At 40.4% G+C, this 24,670-nt stretch overlaps 1 protein-coding gene across 3 annotated transcripts in view; it reads left to right on the top strand.

Annotated features, from left to right (window-relative positions):
* The window catches only part of cntn4 (contactin 4), a 174,540-nt gene that overhangs the window by 37,992 nt on the left and 111,878 nt on the right, over window positions 1-24,670 (top strand). For 2 of the 3 annotated variants that reach the window (XM_090240932.1, XM_021609440.3), the window contains exons 1-3: window positions 13,417-13,508; window positions 14,109-14,241; window positions 18,122-18,297. In XM_090240932.1, the coding sequence (XP_090097058.1) occupies window positions 13,457-13,508; window positions 14,109-14,241; window positions 18,122-18,297 (361 nt within the window). In that variant the 5' untranslated portion in view covers window positions 13,417-13,456. Of the gene's footprint in view, window positions 1-8,045; window positions 8,179-13,416; window positions 13,509-14,108; window positions 14,242-18,121; window positions 18,298-24,670 lie in introns of those variants that run through there. The other variant, XM_021609437.3, reaches the window with a different exon arrangement.

The following is a 24,670-nucleotide window of genomic DNA, read 5'->3' as shown; positions in this document are numbered from 1 at the left end:
GGAGGCCTACAAAAATGATTCAGTTACACCAGCTCTGTCAGGAGGATTAGGCCAAAATTCACCCAACTTATTGTGGGAAGCTTGTGGAAGGCTTATCCAAAACGTTTGACCCAAGTTTAACAATTTAAAGGCTATTTGCTACCAAATACTAATTTAGTGTATGTAAACTTCTGACCCATTGGGAATGTGATGAAAGAAATAAAAGCTGAAATAAATCATTCTCTCTACTATTATTCTGACATTTCACATTCTTAAAATAAAATGGTGATCCTAACTGACCTAAGACAGGGAATATAGTAAAATAAAATTGGGAGAGTATCGGAATATGTTTTGCACTAGTCGGCTGTACCTGCACCAAAACTCCAGTATTTGTCCTTCATAGCTTGTTCTCCACCTTCTATTAAAACAGGGAGCCAATTTGTTTTCAGCACTTTTGTTTACATGACTGATGAAAACATGTTTTCTCGTGGTTCTTTCTGGTCCCTCTGCAGCAGATATATGGTGAGCAATATGTTTGAAACATCGAATCGCAACACATAGAATCGTGAGAATCGCTATTCATATCGGATCGTGTTGTTTTAATATCGGATGGTGAAGTCCCAGGTAATTGCCAGCCCTAGTTTGGAGGAGTGTCATCTGAGTGATAGGCTGGGAGTGGCTGTAATATGTGAGGCTTGGAATATGAATCTGTGTTGAATGGATACTGGAAGAATTCACAAAGTAAATTCTCCTCTATGCTGGACTCCTTCTGGGCCTTTTTTGTATTCATGCTGAGGAAAGCTCTGCAAATTCATTTTCTGTCACCTGCTATTGGTCATCAGATTAGTTTGGGGAGGAGGCGGGGTTCAAACAGCTATTGCTTTTCAGCATTGCCACCCGACGGTCTTGGGCGGTCAAAGGCAGCCCTGAATATTGTATGGCAGGTGGGACATGGTGGGATAGGGAGGTTTCTGAAATGTCGTACCTCAGTCCGCCTTGGAACACGTAAAGATTTCTCTCCCAACTAAAAAAAAACAAAACAGAAGTTATTTTGAATGAATGTCTTGACTCCCATTGTCAAAAAAAAGATGTACTTACCTCCAGCTGTGCAGATATTCCAGAAACACCTGGGACTAAGTGCCTATGGGTGCATGTTAAACAAAGTTCTGGAGGTAGTTGTAGCTCTACAGGCACAGTGGAATTGGGAAGTTCCATGTTGGAGAAGTGGAAACACATTAATGAACAGCAATCATTAAAGAAAGAGGATTGCAGTTTACAGCTTAATCCACATAAACTTGGGGACCATTGTGGTAGCAATTATAGGCATAATATACTTTTTATGCAATATTATGCAATTATTTTACACTATCATCACAATTATTATGTTGTTATTCCTGTGTTATGGCATTGCTAGGGTTGCAAAGGGAGGGTATGTTACTGGAAACGTTCCAGTAATCTACCAGAAGTTTGGTAACTTTCAAGGATTATATGTAATTTATCACAAAACATCTAGTGGCCCTTTTGGGTACTTCAGATTATCACAGGTGTCTGTAATTATCTCGGGCCCTCTGTGTGGCCTTATCACATGTAAAATGTATGAAATAATTCAACAAGATGATTTTAAAAAGTACATTTGAATGACAAAGCTGTAAAACATTATCCTAAATATAAACCATCAACTTAGTGAATACTATCGCTGTTTCATATGAGGGTTTCAGCATTAACTATTCTTTATCATTTTTTTTTGACACCGTTTTATTTATTTGACTATGTCAATACATCTTTGTTATAAATGTTTTGGCACCAAACTGGTGGCAGTTATGAAAAAAAGTTAATAGTTTGAAGAGATAATTGAAAATGTGCCATTGTTGATCAGGTGCTTTTTTCATTAATTAGGGTATTTTCTCTTGAACCATATGGTTTATCCACTGTGGACAATATGGACACACACATAAAATATATGCTATATATGAATACATAAAAAAAAAAAAATGTTTAAGTATAAATAGCCAAAGTTACCATAGAAGATTCCGGTAACTGAAATAAATTACAGGTGGCTTTGCAACCCTAGATATTACACCCTTGAAGTATGTAGACTACAAAGCCTGAAACTATGCTCAACTTTCCATTTCTGTATAAACCTCGGTGTCATAAACTCTGAGAAGGCAATCAGTGGATGTCATTTGCATTGTATTAGACTGACCCCAAGGCACAGCTTTGAGGACACAATCTGCACTAAATATCCAGCTCTTTGGGCCAAGGTTTTCTAGATCAGGAAAAGCACATCTAGGGGAAACTGAGTTTTCAAAAACAAACGGGAGTAATTTAGTCCTGTGGAATAATATCTGTTGTTGTTGGTTATTGTAGGGTTGGTCTTTCTGTTTAGCATATAGAGTTTGATAAGGTGTGTGGTCCTGGGATTTACCATTTTCAGGAGCATCTCTGATTGATTAAATGTTAGTCAGACATGTAGGATAAGTCAAAGCCATCACCTGGGCTCAGTGAGTTTGCATAAATATGCATGATGCCATCTGCAGCTCAATAAAAACATTCACTGGGTTGCTAATGCTGTTTGCACATGACATGCATTATGTTTTCAATTGTCTACTACTGTCTCGTCCTTGTTCATTTTAAATATGCGATGGAAGCATCTGTGACGGCTCAGACTGATGTGTATAGCAAGGCTAATATACAGATATATATGCTGTTCAATTAAACGGTGGACTTGGTACTGTCATTTTGTTTTAGCCAGGGTGATATTCATACAGTGCCTCTCTCTGCTCTTATCCACTGGCCGTGAAGGATGTAGCTAGTTGTGCTTGTGCCTGGACTGCCATGCATGTCAGATGGTCTGGTTGGATGTTAAAGTTCCAGTGGAAAGGCGTTCTCTCCAGGCAGTTTGACAACGGAAGGCTTAACATCGACCTCTGTCATTCCACTGGGTGGAGTGTCCTACCCCCCTCTGTAGCAACCTACCCCCTGGTGTCAGGCCAGGCCAGCTGAGAGGTACTGCTGCTGGGTAGACTTTGTGGCCAATGGCCCCTGGATCTCAGTCCGGATGGACCTCCTAACCAGCACAGCTGTCCCTGCTGTGCCTGCTTCAATTACAATGTGTTTATTAGGATTAAATTAGCATGTGAGATGGACTGGAGTCAATCCCCGACCAGTAATGCTATATATACTATATCAGGGAGGAATATAGGCAGCTCTCTTTTTTGACGAAATATAGCCAACTCTCCTTTCATATTGTAAAAGATCTATACTGAACCATTCAACAAAAACACATTAGCTTATTTTTCTGTTTTCTAGACTTCCTCCTCCTTACAGAGGGAAAGGTAATATGCCCTTCCACGCTGACTGACTCGTCAATGTTCCTCCTCAAACATGACTACGGTTCTACTCCATTAAAGGATTCATTAGCCAGGGTATCTCGTTGATGACAGTATTAGTGAGAGCTCAACTCCTGTCGATGAAATCTAACACGGTGTCTTAGTAACGGGGAGCGTGCCCGCCCTGCCTGCCTCTCCAGGTGCACTCACCTGCTCCTCCTCTGGAGAAGCAATTATTCTTTGTGTGGTAGGATGAAGGAGGAGGCGCTCCCCAGACGGTCACACAGCCAAGCCCCTGCTAATTGGTGATGTTAGGGATTCAGACCAGATGCCAGGAGCTCCTCGCTCTCCTTCTCCTCCTTTTTGCTTTGCTTCCTTCTTTCTCCACTTTGGTTTTGTTTTGTCAACACTTGCTTTTGATATGTATATCAATAAATGTTTTATTCATGCAATCTAGGAAATCAGTCGGGTTAGCCCCGTGCCCCTCTTTATTTCCTCCCCACAATGATTCACCACATGTGTGTGGGTTCACAGTTTCAAAGGTGCTTTTCTGAAAGGCTGGTACAATTAAACAACCCGGGCGAAAATGAATGATTAATGCAATTGTCAATCTCACACCCGGAGAAAACAGCGCAGGTGAAACTGCAGATCCATGGTATTTTTTCTTCTGTTTTTCTGACAGGCTCCAGTATTTTTAATGAGTCTGTGATGCTAATTGAGTGGCTGGGAGGGAGGATTGATCAGTGCTGCTCCCGGCAGAACAGCTCAGAGGCAGGGGCAGAGGCAGGGGCACTGGCAGGATGTGCTGTATGGCGTAGGTTTACAGTTCCTGTCTCCCAAAGGGCGTGTGCACCTGTTCCAGAATAACGGCTCTGGCTCTCCCTGTTAATCATCACTTTAAAGATGTGACGTTTAATTTAAACTGCACTCTACTAAGATCATGTCAACGTTTATTAAGTCTCATAATGACTGTGACAGCAGAGGCCATCTTTGTGAAGAGCAAGTCACCATGACTCATGGATGGTAGTCCCCACCCCCCCGCCCCCCCTGCCTGACTGCCTATCAGTTGTCATGGAACTTTGACTGATGCAAGCCAATTCAAAGTGGTGATGTAGTAAATATGCAGTACTACCACACACGGATACTTTACATAATACAGTTGGTGTCTTGGTAGATAAAAAAATGTTTTAATTGTTTTTATCCACTGTTACAGTAACTCCACCACCGCGTCTATGTGCTTTCCTCATCAAAATGTCCTATAGCCATGTAGAGTACCACTGCAAAATATTCACTGTTGAGAACAGAAATGCTATGCACATAGTCAATACCTGCTTGAAACTTTAGTCAATTGCCTGTTTGGTTGAACATTCTGTTCTGTTTTTACCCCCCCCCCCCCCCCCCCCCCCAACCCTGTACAGTAGCTTTATGGTTTAATATATATATTCTCCAGTCTCCGCTGTTGTTGCATCATCCATCCAGGGAAGGTAGCATTGTGGACCCGAGATAAACACACAAGTCTGTCACATCACTTGGGACTTCAGTCTAACCAGTAAGGACTCTGATGAGGCTGTCTGTCTGAGTGGAAACAAGTCCAATTATACCAGCTCAAGTGCAATGCAGTGGAGGCAGGCAAACAATATCGTTTTTTCTGTATTCTCTATCACAGACACCCTTTACTGGAATTATATTCTTTGTATAATGGAAAATAAGAATTCTGGTGCACACACACAAACATACACGCATCAACTAGATATATGAACCCATTCACTTTTAAATAAATACCAGATAGGCCTACGCACTTGTGAAAAAAATCAGCCAGTCTTCACATACCTGTTGAAGGGTTGTGAAATTAGTCATGAATTTATTTGCACCCTGCTTCGCACAAATACAATAGTTTACCACTCAACGATATGCAATATCCATCAGTTTATGCGACTATAAATTGAAATAGCTGAGTGCTGTTCTCTTGACGTGCTAGTCACACACGTACACATGTACACACACACGCGCGCACGCGCACACACGCACAATCACACACACAGTGTGAACACATCATTTTCATACTTTATTTACAGTGAGAATAGACAGCAGTCTGGAAGCAGCCAAGCCCTTCACAAAGCATTTTCAGTCCACTAAACAGCTCTCACTGGGTGCAAAAATGTAAAGAACTTACCAAAAATGTATCATTTCAAGTGGTCAGTCATAAATAATCTTTGTCCGGTTTCTCTTGTCATTGTGGCTACAGTAATTCAAAGGGAATCTCATGTGAGACACTAGATATCAATTATATATCTTTCTTAGAATAATTCAATAATTTCATTTTTTTTTTCTTCATTCATTCATTTTCAGTCGTATTATTCATTGAATCTGGAACAAATTAGTGTGATCATTTTCTCTCAAGATGAAAAAAAAAGACATTCTGAGAATAAAATCTGGCTTCCATGACAAGTTCATAAAGGTCATCCCACAATCATTGGGTGAATACAATTGGCTTGGTCTTATTACAGATGGCAACAATAATGACACAAACATGTAAATCTGTTTACTTCAACGTTTTGGAATAGGGTTTATGGCCTCTGTCTCTGTATCGTACACTTTCCAACGTATTCTCCATTAAACAATCATCTATTCCATGTGTCATCTCTGTGTTAAATCTAGCAAGGATGTGGGCATTACTTCAGTCCTAACTCTCTCAGTGCATTGAGGAACCTGATTATGACCCCGTGAAAATTTGATGGAAAAGTATGAAAACAACACCTCAGCCTCATAGCCTGAATTTTGCATGAGAAATGGGGGAAGTGTGTGTGAATGTCACAATTATGAATGCAAGCCACCAATTTGAGCCATGCTGGAAATTCAGAGCGCTGGGGCTCCTTCTCAGTAGAAGTATACCCTGGTGCTTTCACCTGACAAGTTTATTCTGCCAAAATATCATGCTCATGAATCGTGCTATAAAGCTATAATCTTTCTTATTTTTTTTGGTCTGGGGTACGATATGTGAGGCCAGTAGGGAGTGCAGTAAAGATAGCTGCATGCGTTCCATGAGGCTTTAATGGTGACCTACTTTCACTGTAGAATAAGATGTACAGTACACTATTATTATGTCTGCCCAGAACGAGAGCGAAGAGGGTGTGCTGCTTTCTTTAACTGTATCACGTACTGGCAATACAATATCCCAAATTGGGAATGGGAACGTGTCACAATCAGTGGCAGTCGCATCTGTTGCAGAAGTGATATGAGTTTAGACTTGCGGCAATACACTGTAACTTGTCTTCACTCGATACGTTCTTTTGCTAAAGCATGTTATTAGAGCCACTCCCAAATTGTTTTTCCGATGGGCCTAGTTTGAAAAACGGGAAGAAAAGATTTTAGGTCTGCAGGGAGTACTGTATCGTAGTTAGGGTTTTTGTTTTGAAACGCATTTTGTCACATTAGCTTATCAGTCACGTGACGTCTCCAGCATGTTTTTCATTTTTCCTCAGGGGAGGTACCTTAGAGAAGATCCCAGACAGAAACAGCAGATGTGTTCATTTTCATTGCAAAGTTCTGGGAAAAACAGAGCTTATCTTTCCCCAAATTAGCATGAAGTCTCAATGACTGCTCACAGGGCATCAAAGGCATGTAATTATAGAAATTGTGCAATTTGTGAGGGTAGGACGAAAGCTACGGCCACAAACACAGGAAATCATTCCCCCAGTAAGGTATTTTCGCTGTTATTGTTTATTTAAACATGGCATTGAATAAGGCAAATTGTCATGTTTTGAGTGGCTTTGTTATTTACTGCACAATGTAGCATTGATACATCCTGCTGCTAAAAAGCTTTTCTATTCCGGAGACAAAATAAGTGGCCTGGATCGCCATTGTGGAGGCAATATGCACCACCGCTGCAAGCCAATAAGAACATTGACCTTTGATGTTATACACATTTCAGGAACCAGTCATGAATATCTTTTAGCCAGGCTAGCCACAGGCAGGTGTTAAATACACTCTTTGGTTGTGTTGTTTTTTTTGTGTGTTTTTAACATTTTTTTTTAAATGACTCGACAGACAGTCCATAGTCATGTCTTGATGGATCTGGCCCGAGCATGAGTCTGCTACTACCGCAGCGTAGAATGGAAATGGCTGAAGATTGGCTAGGTAACGTCCTGTATAACCCTTGAATCACATCTAATCACATTCTAGGCCAAAGGTAAGGTGGTTGCAAAGGCTGTCGCTTGTCCTTTATCCCATGGCTTACTGACACTAAAGGCTTTTGTTAAGTCATGCACACATAGCCCATTGGATTCCCAGCTGCCCATGGAGTAATGGAGACTTCCGTTCGGTGTGTGTCATTTCGCTGAGAGAATACAAAACCACAGCCGAGGAACGCTAACCGCACAACTAATTGCTTAAACGTCTGCAGAGACACAACTACTCCAATAGCACTTTGTGAAAAAAGGATGCAAGTTAAAACGTGTCCCGACTGGTATACATTTGGAGATCTCCTATTACCGCCTAAATGGCTTTTGAAGACACGTCTCACTTCCGATAATTCTTGTCTGTGCGACGGTGCTGTGACAGACGGAATTAATTGATATGTTTTGTCTGCTTGTGGTTCGCCCCCCCCCCCCCACCTTATGGTTTTACCAGGTCTGGCCTGTTTGCTGCCTCAGACTAATTGCCTGTTTTGCAAGCAGGTTTGTTTTCTGAGCCTGAGTGTAAGCTGAGTGTTATCCCCTGTCCGTGTGCCCCCTATAGAGAGCAGTGTCCTGCAGAGCCCAGTATTCACCAAGCAGCCTGGCAGCATTGTGTTCCCTGTGGACTCCCAGGAGAAGAACAGAGAGGTGGTGTTCAGTTGTGAGGCCCAGGGAAGCCCATCTCCACTTTATCGGTGAGTATGTATTACACAGTGCACATCTCCCACCACAATCATTTCCCTCTGTTTTGTTCTTGTGGATCGATCATTTTGTGAATTTTATTTCATTCCGATGTAGCACCCTGACTGCTGGACACAAAATCGTTAACAAAAAAATGAATAAATACAGTACGAGTCAAAAGTTTGGACACACCTACTCATTCCAGGGTTTTCTTTATTTTTACTATTATACTACCACGTGGAAAATAGTACAAATTAAGAAAAACCCTTGAATGAGTAGGTGTTCTAAAACTGTTGTCTGGTACTGTATATATACAGTATGTTTTAGCTCATTGAGATCACACACATGAACGGTAAAAGCATTCATCCCACTTAAGAAATAGTATGGAACATTATCTTTCCTATTTTGGGAAAAGCAGTGTGGCTCTGGTTGTGGACATTATCTGGTTCAAACGAATTGAGGCAGAGGCTCAAAGAGACTGTCCCTTTCGCTCTCTCTTCTTCTTTTCCTGGACGGTTCGTTAGTCTATCGAAAGGTTAGTAAGTTGTATCGCTGGCAACTGCAAGGTTCAAATCAATCATGTTTGCACGCTGAAATTTCTGGGTTGAGATTTAGAAGGATTGGTACGTTTAATACTTGGGATTGAGCCAGTTTAAAGGATGACCTAATCAGCTGTTTCCTGTCAAGGTCGCTGTACAGTCCTGTCAGAGAGAAGCACAGAGCCTTGGGGTGGGATGGGCTGCCTGCCTGCCTGCCTTCTAAGACTGTATTCCTTTACACAGCTGTAGACTAAATCCTCTTCAAAGTTCATTAACTGCACATCACAGAATCGTGTGCTGTGACTGGCTGATGTAAGAGAGGCTGGGCATTACATTTGGCTCATCCTCTGATATGCTTTAAAACGGTCTGTCCCTACAAACATAAAGCTTCTAAGAGAATATTAACTCTGGAAAGAAGAAGCATTGTTCCCTGGTTCTGGGTCTATTTAGTTTCCCCCAAAAAAGAAAAGTACAATGCAGAAGGCTAAAGGAAAAGATGTGACATTCTACAAACTCGTAAGCCACGTGGCATTGTATCATGCCACTGTATGGACATCCTGTTGAAAACATGATTGCATGAATTATGTGCTTAACAAACGGAGCTGCTGTACCAGTGTCCCCCTCTAGAATGATTGATAGCCAATGAGATTATTCGATTGTCTGCAGCATGTCCATGTACTTGATTAGATGTGCTGCTCGATGTATCATAGCTGTGATGTTAAACTCTGTTCAAGAGTCAGTGTCTGGACAACATCTAGTGACAAGACCATAGATTTCATGTTAGTGTGTTAACCTAACTCCCTTACTTATTCCTTTGTGCAGAACATACCTTGTAGAGCGTAATGCTCCGATGTTGACCTAAAGACAAGTGGAGTTATGTGTTTTCTCATGATTACCATATCAGTCAAAGCTATGGCAGTTAACATTTGTACATTTTTTATTTAACCTTTATTTAACTAGACAAGTCATTTAAGAACAACTTCTTATTTACAATGACGGCCTACCCCAGCCAAACCCTCCCCTAACCCGGACGACACTGGGACAATTGTGCACCGCCCTATGGGACTCCTGGTCACAGCCGGTTGTGATACAGCCCGGGATCAAACCAGGGTCCGTAGTGACGCCTCTAGCACTGAGATGCAGTGTGTTAGACCACTGCGCCACTCGGGAGCCGTCTTAGCTCTCATCCAATACACCCTATTTGCTACAAAAAAGACCTTGACAATCCTAAGCTAGCACATTTTTTCCTGTCAACCGGGCCTTTTTGAGAGACACATTTAACGCTACGTAATAAGACTTCTCCCTGCCAACGCGTGTGAAAATGAGACGGTGTAGCACATTGATAGATAGACAGTGATCTTCTTCTGCAGGGTCGTACACTCTGCAGTCTTTGTGATTTGTAACAAGATACTTATACATTACTCATCAAATATCTTTCTCTGTCCCTAAATTTGCTCTCTTTTAATGTCTTAGAAAGTCACGGATAAAGCATTAAATGAATAACCGTCAGTAAAATAATTAGCGGGCACGCGTAATTAAAATTGTTGGCTCTATTAAGTGCTTTCCTTGTGGATTTGTTGCTCACTCTCTCTGTTGAAGAATGATAGAAGGCTGTTGAATAGGGTGCTTTCATTTTTAATGGAATACAATTTTCTTCTCTGAAACATAAATAGCACTTAGTAACAACACATAACAGCCTGCTATGAGAGCTGATGACGACTTCCTCCCTTGGAGATCTAGGATCATGTTAGATCCTCTTCTCTTCCTGTTGCAGGTTCTCTCTCTGGAAGTCTGAGTAGTTAGAGTAGACTCACTACCGGGAAGTAAAATATTAATGTTGGTACTTGTTTTTCTTGCATTGGAAGTAAGCGAATGGCTGGAGTTGCCTTGTGAGACGGTCGGGGAGGACCTTTGCCATAGTGTGTGTAAAGTAATGAGGCTCTGGAGACCAGGGGACTTGTGTGTGTACTCTAAGGCTAGTGTGGAGTAGGCATGGTAATGAATTCGGGAATCATTATATATGTTGCTTGTACAAGCAGTGCAACTCCAATAAGCACTATATATTTAATGGCATGGCCATATTGTATTCTGAACATAAGAAGAAAGCCACAGGGAATGTTCATAATCAGATATTTTTAGGTGAACTACATGTTCCCTTTTCCTCAAGCGTTGATACAGAACATGTTCAGGTGCTTATTATCTTGAGTGTGCCTCAGTCATAATTGGCGTAGCAAGACCTGAGTTCTCCCCTCTCTATAGCGAAGCCCTGGCAGAGAACTCTAAGTCCCAGTCTTTATATAAATGCTTGATATGGTCGGTAGTTGTCTAAATGCTGGATGAAAGAGAACAAAGACGTTGACGTCAAATGTTATGCTTTTAACCTGGCATTAACCTTTTACAGTGGACTCTTTAATAGTAGTGCCTTTTCTCGGCTAAATCATACAATAAAATAGCTTTCATCTATTCAAGCAGAGCTGCAACAACCTAATGCAGATATTTCTATGAACGCTTTGACAAATTCACCCTATTTGTTGAGCTGTTTGGAATCCATAAAGACAATCAATTACTCTCCTCACTCCAAAGACATAATCAGCAACTAATCGCCCTGGACGCTAATCATGATTTGCGTCGCCCATTTCCCAATAAAGTGATTAAGAATACCTATCATGCTCACTCATGTGTGAAATGCCATTTTTGACTTTTTTTTGTTGTAATAGAACTGGACGTTGTTGAAAATACCTACATGTATCAAAGCGTTTTCCTGTCAAGACGCTGTGATGTGTAAATGACGGGTTCATACCTCCGTAGCTCTCACTGGGTGCAAAAATGTAAAGAACTTACCAAAAATGTATCATTTCAAGTGGTCAGTCATAAATAATCTTTGTCCGGTTTCTCTTGTCATTGTGGCTACAGTAATTCAAAGGGAATCTCATGTGAGACACTAGATATCAATTATATATCTTTCTTAGAATAATTCAATAATTTCATTTTTTTTTTCTTCATTCATTCATTTTCAGTCGTATTATTCATTGAATCTGGAACAAATTAGTGTGATCATTTTCTCTCAAGATGAAAAAAAAAGACATTCTGAGAATAAAATCTGGCTTCCATGACAAGTTCATAAAGGTCATCCCACAATCATTGGGTGAATACAATTGGCTTGGTCTTATTACAGATGGCAACAATAATGACACAAACATGTAAATCTGTTTACTTCAACGTTTTGGAATAGGGTTTATGGCCTCTGTCTCTGTATCGTACACTTTCCAACGTATTCTCCATTAAACAATCATCTATTCCATGTGTCATCTCTGTGTTAAATCTAGCAAGGATGTGGGCATTACTTCAGTCCTAACTCTCTCAGTGCATTGAGGAACCTGATTATGACCCCGTGAAAATTTGATGGAAAAGTATGAAAACAACACCTCAGCCTCATAGCCTGAATTTTGCATGAGAAATGGGGGAAGTGTGTGTGAATGTCACAATTATGAATGCAAGCCACCAATTTGAGCCATGCTGGAAATTCAGAGCGCTGGGGCTCCTTCTCAGTAGAAGTATACCCTGGTGCTTTCACCTGACAAGTTTATTCTGCCAAAATATCATGCTCATGAATCGTGCTATAAAGCTATAATCTTTCTTATTTTTTTTGGTCTGGGGTACGATATGTGAGGCCAGTAGGGAGTGCAGTAAAGATAGCTGCATGCGTTCCATGAGGCTTTAATGGTGACCTACTTTCACTGTAGAATAAGATGTACAGTACACTATTATTATGTCTGCCCAGAACGAGAGCGAAGAGGGTGTGCTGCTTTCTTTAACTGTATCACGTACTGGCAATACAATATCCCAAATTGGGAATGGGAACGTGTCACAATCAGTGGCAGTCGCATCTGTTGCAGAAGTGATATGAGTTTAGACTTGCGGCAATACACTGTAACTTGTCTTCACTCGATACGTTCTTTTGCTAAAGCATGTTATTAGAGCCACTCCCAAATTGTTTTTCCGATGGGCCTAGTTTGAAAAACGGGAAGAAAAGATTTTAGGTCTGCAGGGAGTACTGTATCGTAGTTAGGGTTTTTGTTTTGAAACGCATTTTGTCACATTAGCTTATCAGTCACGTGACGTCTCCAGCATGTTTTTCATTTTTCCTCAGGGGAGGTACCTTAGAGAAGATCCCAGACAGAAACAGCAGATGTGTTCATTTTCATTGCAAAGTTCTGGGAAAAACAGAGCTTATCTTTCCCCAAATTAGCATGAAGTCTCAATGACTGCTCACAGGGCATCAAAGGCATGTAATTATAGAAATTGTGCAATTTGTGAGGGTAGGACGAAAGCTACGGCCACAAACACAGGAAATCATTCCCCCAGTAAGGTATTTTCGCTGTTATTGTTTATTTAAACATGGCATTGAATAAGGCAAATTGTCATGTTTTGAGTGGCTTTGTTATTTACTGCACAATGTAGCATTGATACATCCTGCTGCTAAAAAGCTTTTCTATTCCGGAGACAAAATAAGTGGCCTGGATCGCCATTGTGGAGGCAATATGCACCACCGCTGCAAGCCAATAAGAACATTGACCTTTGATGTTATACACATTTCAGGAACCAGTCATGAATATCTTTTAGCCAGGCTAGCCACAGGCAGGTGTTAAATACACTCTTTGGTTGTGTTGTTTTTTTTGTGTGTTTTTAACATTTTTTTTTAAATGACTCGACAGACAGTCCATAGTCATGTCTTGATGGATCTGGCCCGAGCATGAGTCTGCTACTACCGCAGCGTAGAATGGAAATGGCTGAAGATTGGCTAGGTAACGTCCTGTATAACCCTTGAATCACATCTAATCACATTCTAGGCCAAAGGTAAGGTGGTTGCAAAGGCTGTCGCTTGTCCTTTATCCCATGGCTTACTGACACTAAAGGCTTTTGTTAAGTCATGCACACATAGCCCATTGGATTCCCAGCTGCCCATGGAGTAATGGAGACTTCCGTTCGGTGTGTGTCATTTCGCTGAGAGAATACAAAACCACAGCCGAGGAACGCTAACCGCACAACTAATTGCTTAAACGTCTGCAGAGACACAACTACTCCAATAGCACTTTGTGAAAAAAGGATGCAAGTTAAAACGTGTCCCGACTGGTATACATTTGGAGATCTCCTATTACCGCCTAAATGGCTTTTGAAGACACGTCTCACTTCCGATAATTCTTGTCTGTGCGACGGTGCTGTGACAGACGGAATTAATTGATATGTTTTGTCTGCTTGTGGTTCGCCCCCCCCCCCCCACCTTATGGTTTTACCAGGTCTGGCCTGTTTGCTGCCTCAGACTAATTGCCTGTTTTGCAAGCAGGTTTGTTTTCTGAGCCTGAGTGTAAGCTGAGTGTTATCCCCTGTCCGTGTGCCCCCTATAGAGAGCAGTGTCCTGCAGAGCCCAGTATTCACCAAGCAGCCTGGCAGCATTGTGTTCCCTGTGGACTCCCAGGAGAAGAACAGAGAGGTGGTGTTCAGTTGTGAGGCCCAGGGAAGCCCATCTCCACTTTATCGGTGAGTATGTATTACACAGTGCACATCTCCCACCACAATCATTTCCCTCTGTTTTGTTCTTGTGGATCGATCATTTTGTGAATTTTATTTCATTCCGATGTAGCACCCTGACTGCTGGACACAAAATCGTTAACAAAAAAATGAATAAATACAGTACGAGTCAAAAGTTTGGACACACCTACTCATTCCAGGGTTTTCTTTATTTTTACTATTATACTACCACGTGGAAAATAGTACAAATTAAGAAAAACCCTTGAATGAGTAGGTGTTCTAAAACTGTTGTCTGGTACTGTATATATACAGTATGTTTTAGCTCATTGAGATCACACACATGAACGGTAAAAGCATTCATCCCACTTAAGAAATAGTATGGAACATTATCTTTCCTATTTTGGGAAAAGCAGTGTGGCTCTGGTTGTGGACATTATCTGGTTCAAACGAATTGAGGCAGAGGCTCAAAGAGACTGTCCCTTTCGCTCTCTCTTCTTCTTTTCCTGGACGGTTCGTTAGTCTATCGAAAGGTTAGTAAGTTGTATCGCTGGCAACTGCAAGGTTCAAATCAATCATGTTTGCACGCTGAAATTTCTGGGTTGAGATTTAGAAGGATTGGTACGTTTAATACTTGGGATTGAGCCAGTTTAAAGGATGACCTAATCAGCTGTTTCCTGTCAAGGTCGCTGTACAGTCCTGTCAGAGAGAAGCACAGAGCCTTGGGGTGGGATGGGCTGCCTGCCTGCCTGCCTTCTAAGACTGTATTCCTTTACACAGCTGTAGACTAAATCCTCTTCAAAGTTCATTAACTGCACATCACAGAATCGTGTGCTGTGACTGGCTGATGTAAGAGAGGCTGGGCATTACATTTGGCTCATCCTCTGATATGCTTTAAAACGGTCTGTCCCTACAAACATAAAGCTTCTAAGAGAATATTAACTCTGGAAAGAAGAAGCATTGTTCCCTGGTTCTGGGTCTATTTAGTTTCCCCCAAAAAAGAAAAGTACAATGCAGAAGGCTAAAGGAAAAGATGTGACATTCTACAAACTCGTAAGCCACGTGGCATTGTATCATGCCACTGTATGGACATCCTGTTGAAAACATGATTGCATGAATTATGTGCTTAACAAACGGAGCTGCTGTACCAGTGTCCCCCTCTAGAATGATTGATAGCCAATGAGATTATTCGATTGTCTGCAGCATGTCCATGTACTTGATTAGATGTGCTGCTCGATGTATCATAGCTGTGATGTTAAACTCTGTTCAAGAGTCAGTGTCTGGACAACATCTAGTGACAAGACCATAGATTTCATGTTAGTGTGTTAACCTAACTCCCTTACTTATTCCTTTGTGCAGAACATACCTTGTAGAGCGTAATGCTCCGATGTTGACCTAAAGACAAGTGGAGTTATGTGTTTTCTCATGATTACCATATCAGTCAAAGCTATGGCAGTTAACATTTGTACATTTTTTATTTAACCTTTATTTAACTAGACAAGTCATTTAAGAACAACTTCTTATTTACAATGACGGCCTACCCCAGCCAAACCCTCCCCTAACCCGGACGACACTGGGACAATTGTGCACCGCCCTATGGGACTCCTGGTCACAGCCGGTTGTGATACAGCCCGGGATCAAACCAGGGTCCGTAGTGACGCCTCTAGCACTGAGATGCAGTGTGTTAGACCACTGCGCCACTCGGGAGCCGTCTTAGCTCTCATCCAATACACCCTATTTGCTACAAAAAAGACCTTGACAATCCTAAGCTAGCACATTTTTTCCTGTCAACCGGGCCTTTTTGAGAGACACATTTAACGCTACGTAATAAGACTTCTCCCTGCCAACGCGTGTGAAAATGAGACGGTGTAGCACATTGATAGATAGACAGTGATCTTCTTCTGCAGGGTCGTACACTCTGCAGTCTTTGTGATTTGTAACAAGATACTTATACATTACTCATCAAATATCTTTCTCTGTCCCTAAATTTGCTCTCTTTTAATGTCTTAGAAAGTCACGGATAAAGCATTAAATGAATAACCGTCAGTAAAATAATTAGCGGGCACGCGTAATTAAAATTGTTGGCTCTATTAAGTGCTTTCCTTGTGGATTTGTTGCTCACTCTCTCTGTTGAAGAATGATAGAAGGCTGTTGAATAGGGTGCTTTCATTTTTAATGGAATACAATTTTCTTCTCTGAAACATAAATAGCACTTAGTAACAACACATAACAGCCTGCTATGAGAGCTGATGACGACTTCCTCCCTTGGAGATCTAGGATCATGTTAGATCCTCTTCTCTTCCTGTTGCAGGTTCTCTCTCTGGAAGTCTGAGTAGTTAGAGTAGACTCACTACCGGGAAGTAAAATATTAATGTTGGTACTTGTTTTTCTTGCATTGGAAGTAAGCGAATGGCTGGAGTTGCCTTGTGAGACGGTCGGGGAGGACCTTTGCCATAGTGTGTGTAAAGTAATGAGGCTCTGGAGACCAGGGGACTTGTGTGTGTACTCTAAGGCTAGTGTGGAGTAGGCATGGTAATGAATTCGGGAATCATTATATATGTTGCTTGTACAAGCAGTGCAACTCCAATAAGCACTATATATTTAATGGCATGGCCATATTGTATTCTGAACATAAGAAGAAAGCCACAGGGAATGTTCATAATCAGATATTTTTAGGTGAACTACATGTTCCCTTTTCCTCAAGCGTTGATACAGAACATGTTCAGGTGCTTATTATCTTGAGTGTGCCTCAGTCATAATTGGCGTAGCAAGACCTGAGTTCTCCCCTCTCTATAGCGAAGCCCTGGCAGAGAACTCTAAGTCCCAGTCTTTATATAAATGCTTGATATGGTCGGTAGTTGTCTAAATGCTGGATGAAAGAGAACAAAGACGTTGACGTCAAATGTTATGCTTTTAACCTGGCATTAACCTTTTACAGTGGACTCTTTAATAGTAGTGCCTTTTCTCGGCTAAATCATACAATAAAATAGCTTTCATCTATTCAAGCAGAGCTGCAACAACCTAATGCAGATATTTCTATGAACGCTTTGACAAATTCACCCTATTTGTTGAGCTGTTTGGAATCCATAAAGACAATCAATTACTCTCCTCACTCCAAAGACATAATCAGCAACTAATCGCCCTGGACGCTAATCATGATTTGCGTCGCCCATTTCCCAATAAAGTGATTAAGAATACCTATCATGCTCACTCATGTGTGAAATGCCATTTTTGACTTTTTTTTGTTGTAATAGAACTGGACGTTGTTGAAAATACCTACATGTATCAAAGCGTTTTCCTGTCAAGACGCTGTGATGTGTAAATGACGGGTTCATACCTCCGTAGCGGGGATTTAGCTGGTATCGATCCCTTTGCCCCCCCATGTCGTTTGGCATTGTAACGGCCATTGTGCTCTATGTGGAGGGATGGAGGAATCTGCTGCCTTCATAAGTGAATTATATCCTTCACTGATCACCTCTAACACCAATGATAATCTTGTAGCCTGGTGTAGAATGCAAAAGTGCAGAATGCAGGGCGCTAGTCATTAATTTTAATTGCTGCATCGTAATGATTAAGCTGCATTTTTATGCTGTTTGACTGGGTGTCTAGCAAGATGGATGGCGATGGAGGCTGTGTATTCTTGTTGAGTGGGTTCTTTTCTGCTCCGTGGTGTGCCGGCCGTCAGTGTGGTTCACTACTTAGATTAACGCTAAGCCCTTTCTTCGCTTATTGAAAAGGAATTAATCAAATGAAGGTAAAATCATCATTTTCTTTGTCAGAATCTCATCTTGTCCTAAAGGTGAATGATCTACATTAGAATGGAGTTAATGGTGGGATTGTAAGATTGTCTATCAATTGTTCTGGATCTGACTGCTTTTCATTCTGTTTTTAGGTGGAAACTGAATGGCACCGCAATCACTCCAAAATCAGTCTCACACTACAGCCTGTCTGGAGGCAACCTCCGAATCAGCAATTTGGACAAAGACCAGGATGCTGGAACATATCAGTGCCTCGCCTTCAACTCTTTTGGGACCATCGTGAGCCGAGAGGCCAGTCTAACCTTTGCATGTAAGTCACTAACTATCTTTAGTTCCCTTTCTGATCAAACTGTACTAGCCAGCAGTGTGAAAGCATGTGACATAAAAGATATGTCATTGGGACTTGTGATAGTGTCTCGTGTCCCGCCTGATAAAGCGATCAACATGAAAATGTCTCCTTGGGGAGCAGCAGTTCGCAGTGCTGTGATTCCACACTCCCTTTTCTGTCAGGGTGCATCCTAATCCTGATAGAGCTTAAACATGAATCTACACAACTCCAACGCACAAAACTAACTCTCCATCACTTTCCCCAGGCTTGGCTGTTACTCAAAATAAGTAGCAATAAATGCCTACACTACCACATACTGTTCTTATAACACATGACAGACTCTCCAAGATGTTCAGTTAAAGCATATTGAGCAAAAGTAATGTCACCGTAAGTATAAAACCGAATAGAAATCATCTTGTCTCAGCATGTGAAAAGAATCGTTATTGTAGAATAAGATAAAAAAAAAAAAAATTGTGGAAACTTTAGACATTATAACTGAGACGTGAGTAGAATAAGATCAAGATTGTGAATAAGATGAAGAGCCTGTGGTTTCCATTTAGCCCTTTCCCTATAAACTACGAACTCAATACTCCCTGCTGCTCCTCCAGTTATTGGACATCCTTAAATGACGACATTGGCAGTGAAGTGAGTGATGGCTTCTTCAGATTGAATTTTGATGCCCCACGTTGGGAACAAGGCCGCTCCATCCCTCACACGCTATTTGTTTTGTCCCTTGGTTGAGCCCAGTCTAACCCCTGAGCAGGAACAATTCGATTTCGTAAGGGAACTCCACTGTCACTATAGGGCAATACAGTGACAGTTCCATCAATTGCCAGGGCCTGACCTTACCAGTCTTGGGTTGTTGTCACATATTAAAGCATGCATCTTCTTTATTACTCTTGGTAAAGATTCATTTACTCCACATGATGACTGAATGGTGCGGGTGGAAGAGAATCATTTTAAGGGCAGCTGATATTATTAGAGTGTATCCTACAATTTGTTAGAGTAGAGATGAGAGATAACGTCTATGTGGCTCTCAGCTTCATGTCAACATTGTGACGACAGTACCCGATGTCTATAGCCACATGTTGTCATCCCCAATGATCAGCAATGTTTTAGAGAAGATTCTACTGTAAAATCAGTTAAGGTTTTCTTCTTCCGCTTCCTCAGAAGAGGAGGTGTAGCAGGGATCGGACCAAAATGCAGCGTGGATATTTCGATACATCTTTAATAAAAGATAAACACGAACAATACAAAACAATACCGTGAAAACCTAAACAGCCTTATCTGGTGCAAACAAACACTGAGACAGGAAGAATCACCCACGAAACACTCTAAGAATATGGCTGCCTAAATATGGTTCCCAATCAGAGACAACGATAAACACCTGCCTCTGATTGAGAACCACTCCAGGCAGCCATAGACTATTCTAGACAACCCCACTAACCACAATCCCATGACCTACAAAAACCCCAAGACAAAACACACCACATAAATAACCCATGTCACGCCCTAGCCTAACCAAAATAATAAAGAAAACACAAAATACTAAGACCAGGGCGTGACATCAGTGAAGAAAGTACTGAAACATGAAAGTAACTGTCCAGTGTTTCCCAATTACTATGGAATTTGACCTATTATTAATTACAGTAAGCATGTTCCAACCATCATTTTTATGCTCGTAAAAGTCATACTGTATAAAAAAATAAATAAACGACAGCTGTGATGGAAACAGGACGTTTCGGTACAATTTTATGAACGCCGACATGGTGGGATCTTTTTGTGTCGGTACAATTAAATATGCAAGAAATGGCGGTGGAACAGCCTTGATGCACAAATATCGATCTAGTAACCATAAAATCAAAGTAAACTTGAAGTTTGCTACTTAACTCAACAGCTTTTGTGACAAACTTATGGGTAGAGTTGAAAATGCGATGGAACATGAAAACTTAAGCAAAAATGTACATTTTGTGTGGACTATGTCATCACGCGCTGATTTTTATCCACATTAATTCAGTTTAGTGAAACACACTACTGTTGGGAAAATGTGCCTATTTTCTTTATGCATATTTTTGAATATGCGCATGAAAAGCTGTTGCCAATTGGATGGAAACCTGCTAATATGAGTGAAATGCATTTTTCTGTATTGAAATGGTGTGGGCGTACCCCAACAACAGAATGGTGTGGGCGGATAGCGGTCATTACAAATATTCATGTGAGTAGACCACTGATTGGCCAGCTCATTTTCCTCAGAGGATGGCATCATGTTATGTGAGGAAATTGGTGGATTTGACACTATTATACCTTTGGGCACAATATACTCTACATCTTATTCATCTTGTGTCTATCATTTTCCATGTGTTCAATTCTTACCTGTTTCTATGTTAACTGTATTGTGTTCTTGAACTTGAAAATGGTTTTCTGTTGATTCACATGTAATACATGAATGTCCTTTTATACTGTAACTTGCGTACCACTTAATTGGTGCAGTACAGTCAGCGGCGTAGCGCAGTTTCGCGGAGCCCCCCGCAAGGTTCGAGGAAGGATCTTTATTGTCCAACAAGTGTTTAAAGGCCATGATAATTTAATTCTAAATATTCTAAAAATTATTATATGTAATACACATCTCCAAACTTCTCTTTGTTTTCTTTTATAGCACTGTTAAATTCTCCAGGGCTAATTTTGTTAGCATTTTGGCATGTTTTTCTAGATTTAGAACATAAAATAACATTTATAAAGCAAACATTATCCCTTAGGTCTAGCATAGCAAATACTTCAATGTTGCAGAACGGTGATTACAATATTTAGTCAGAAAATGGACTAAAACAAATATCTTAAGAGGGTTAGTCATCACGGAGCCAGTGACAGAGTTGACAACAGATACTTAAAACAGACATATTTTTTTCCTCATAAAATAAAGTTCAGTGCCAACATTTGTAAAATATGGAAAATGATTCAATTGAAAATCCCCTACAAAAACATAACCATTCTGTCAGATCTTTCAGGACTCAGACAGAGTTGACGTTAGAGAAGAATCTGACAGAGTTGATGTTTTACGGAGTTGACAAAAATTGTATACCACTTTACTCAAGTGGTGTACACAGTAGCAATTTTGTTTTTCCTCAGTTGCTTCATAACTCTAAAACCTAATTAAATGTGACATATTTGGACCAGAATTCATACCATAGTCTATCTTAATCTATCAGGCAGATGGAGTTGACAGACTATGGTTGTCACCATGGTGATTTCAATATTGTTTGTTTTAATCTATCAAAAGTAGAGAACTTTACAGACCATTAATGGTTTTGTTGCAGAACATGTAATGAGGACATGAATAAGGGGTCCTTGTGGTATAGCTGACCCTGCCCATTCCTTTTTAAGTCAACCAAATCTCTGGACACATATTTTAGGAATCAAAGTTTTGAGAGAAATATTATTTCAAGTCACAGAGGGCTATTCCAAGAAATTACATCCTATAATCTTTCAGTTAATATTCATTTTTTGCCCGTTATTACATTTTAAACCGTTTTTTGGAGAGTTTGAAATCGGGACCCTTTGCTCCGGACAAGGGCGTTTCCAGGCAAAGAGCCGACATGGAAATTAGTAAAAACAAATCTTTTCCCTTATGAAGTAATACAACAAAATCCACAGCTCGTTCCACCCCGTGTGGGGGCTGCGGTGGCGTGTGCTACGTCAGTGAACCCGCTTCAGCTCAATCAAAAATACATTCTGTCCATGTGCAGATTAAATGAATGGAATATGTTATTGCTCTTAAAATGAATTCTATGGAAATATGGCCTCAATCAATACCATCTTCTACCAGAGAAGTGTAATGAAAGTTGGCTATTTAGTGTTTTAAAATATGCTCTGTGATTATTCCACTGGAGCTTGACCTTGCAAAGTTGAGATAATAAAAAAGAGACCAAGAACAATGAACATCAAAATACTTCAAGGAGATATGTGTTTCTCTGCCTTTCCTCCTGAATTGGATTGCTTTAATTGCACAGATATTGAAAGCCTTGTCAGTAAGATCCATAGGAAATGGATCATTGTCATTACGGACGCACTGATGTTGTTTGAAGGACAAGCTCTGCTTCCTAATTCAGTAATTGAGTTCTGGGTAAAGAAAGTTAATAAATAAATTCAAATCAACATTGAACGTGAACCTCATGCATAGTGTTTTAATCATGTTTCTTGTGTACTGTAATCTTTTTTTAAATACATAATTGTTGCGATGAATTTCCTTAGGTTTATCAAGGAATGACTGGCTGAACATAAAAATTGTTTAAGAATGCAAAGGATGATTAAATAAGAAGATTTATTTTCTTAGGTTTTTGACAATCTTTCAACCACTGTAACTCATCTTTATCTCATCCAGCCCCTTTCAACACTCTATCAATCCTTTTCCATTTTGTACAACAACTATCATGTTTTATCTCATCCAGCCCCTTTCAACACTGTATCAATCCTTTTCCATTTTGTACAACAACTGTCATGTTTATCTCATCCAGCCCCTTTCAACACTGTATCAATCCTTTTCCATTTTGTTCAACAACTATCATGTTTATCTCATCCAGCCCCTTTCAACACTGTATCAATCCTTTTCCATTTTGTACAACAACTATCATGTTTATCTCATCCAGCCCCTTTCAACACTGTATCAATCCTTTTCCATTTTGTTCAACAACTGTCATGTTTATCTCATCCAGCCCCTTTCAACACTGTATCAATCCTTTTCCATTTTGTTCAACAACTATCATGTTTATCTCATCCAGCCCCTTTCAACACTGTATCAATCCTTTTCCATTTTGTACAACAACTATCATGTTTATCTCATCCAGCCCCTTTCAACACTGTATCAATCCTTTTCCATTTTGTACAACAACTGTCATGTTTATCTCATCCAGCCCCTTTCAACACTGTATCAATCCTTTTCCATTTTGTACAACAACTGTCATGTTTATCTCATCCAGCCCCTTTCAACACTGTATCAATCCTTTTCCATTTTGTACAACAACTGTCATGTTTATCTCATCCAGCCCCTTTCAACACTGTATCAATCCTTTTCCATTTTGTACAACAACTATCATGTTTATTTCATTATGGTGTTAATATTCAGAATTAATCTTATCTCTTAATATTCATGGGATGTATCATTTATTCCTCACAACTTCTTCACACCCTTAGGATATACTCACCCTGATTGATGTAATGTTCAATTTGTTTGCTCTGTGAATGCAAATCCTCTGATGTTGGAACTGTTGCTTCCTGCCTCGCTCACTTTAAACCAATGGCTAGTTTTCCATCTGCTCATTTCCATGTCTATGAACTTGAAGTGACATTGAGCACAGGGGAAGAGCTGTCTAAAATGAAAGATAATAATTCATAATAGTTTATTACATTTGTAAAGTGCTTTTCATTATACAAGAATAATCTCAAAGTGCATAATAATGGCACTTTGTTGGACTTTCTTATCAGAAATATCTAGGAATATCTTAAACCAACTGCATCTACTTACTTGTCAGTGATTTGTCAGTCATGTTTGGATATATTTTTTGGTCTACTAGTAATACCCGATGGTATGGTCTGAATTTCAGTATGGACAACAATCAGCACTCTGCTTCCTACACTCTTAGAGAAAAAGGTGCTATCTAGAACCTTAAATGGTTCTTTGGCTGTCCCCATAGGAAAACCTTTTGAAGAACCCTTTTGGGTTCCATGTAGAACCCTTTCTACCGAGGGTTCTACATGAAACCCAAAAAGGTTCTACATAGAACCAAAAAGGGCTCTGCCTGGAACCAAAACAGGTTATCCTATGGGGACAGCCGAAGAACCCTTTTGGAACCATTTTTTCTAAGAGTGCACAGTGTAAAGTTTCAATAGGTACATATTCTTCAGTTGGAAAAAGTTATGTTCCTCTAGATATTCTACTGGACCGTCAAGGTTACCCCCATGAGAGTGGCAGTGCTCCAAATAATTTGGCGTTACCCTTCCCTCTCGGAACTTTTGATGGATGATGGTGCTGCCGGTGAGGAGTAGGTCCTGTCTGCTGGCTGAGGCATGGCTAACTGATGAATAGAGGGCCAGTCTCTCACTCAATACCGTCTGGCCTTGATAAGTATTTCTATTGATTCATTATCAGTGATTATGTAAAAGATGTACACCATAATTCATACTGATGAATAGCTTGTATATCCAATGTGTCTGAGTCACAGAGTTCAGTTGTTACGTGGAAACTATTTCAAAGGCCATGTTTTGAATGTGATACATTGTGAAATAGTGTATTCAAGTTTGACTATAGTGTTAGACTGAAAACTGACCAATAATTTGTTGTAGAAAAGGTATTTGTTGGAAA

The sequence above is a fragment of the Oncorhynchus mykiss genome, chromosome 7 (assembly GCF_057628025.1).
Source record: "Oncorhynchus mykiss isolate SJ-2025 chromosome 7, ASM5762802v1, whole genome shotgun sequence".
In the NCBI taxonomy this organism is placed as follows: Eukaryota; Metazoa; Chordata; class Actinopteri; order Salmoniformes; family Salmonidae; genus Oncorhynchus; species Oncorhynchus mykiss.
Note: the sequence above shows the minus strand (reverse complement) of the source record. Positions and strands in the feature narration are given on the sequence as shown.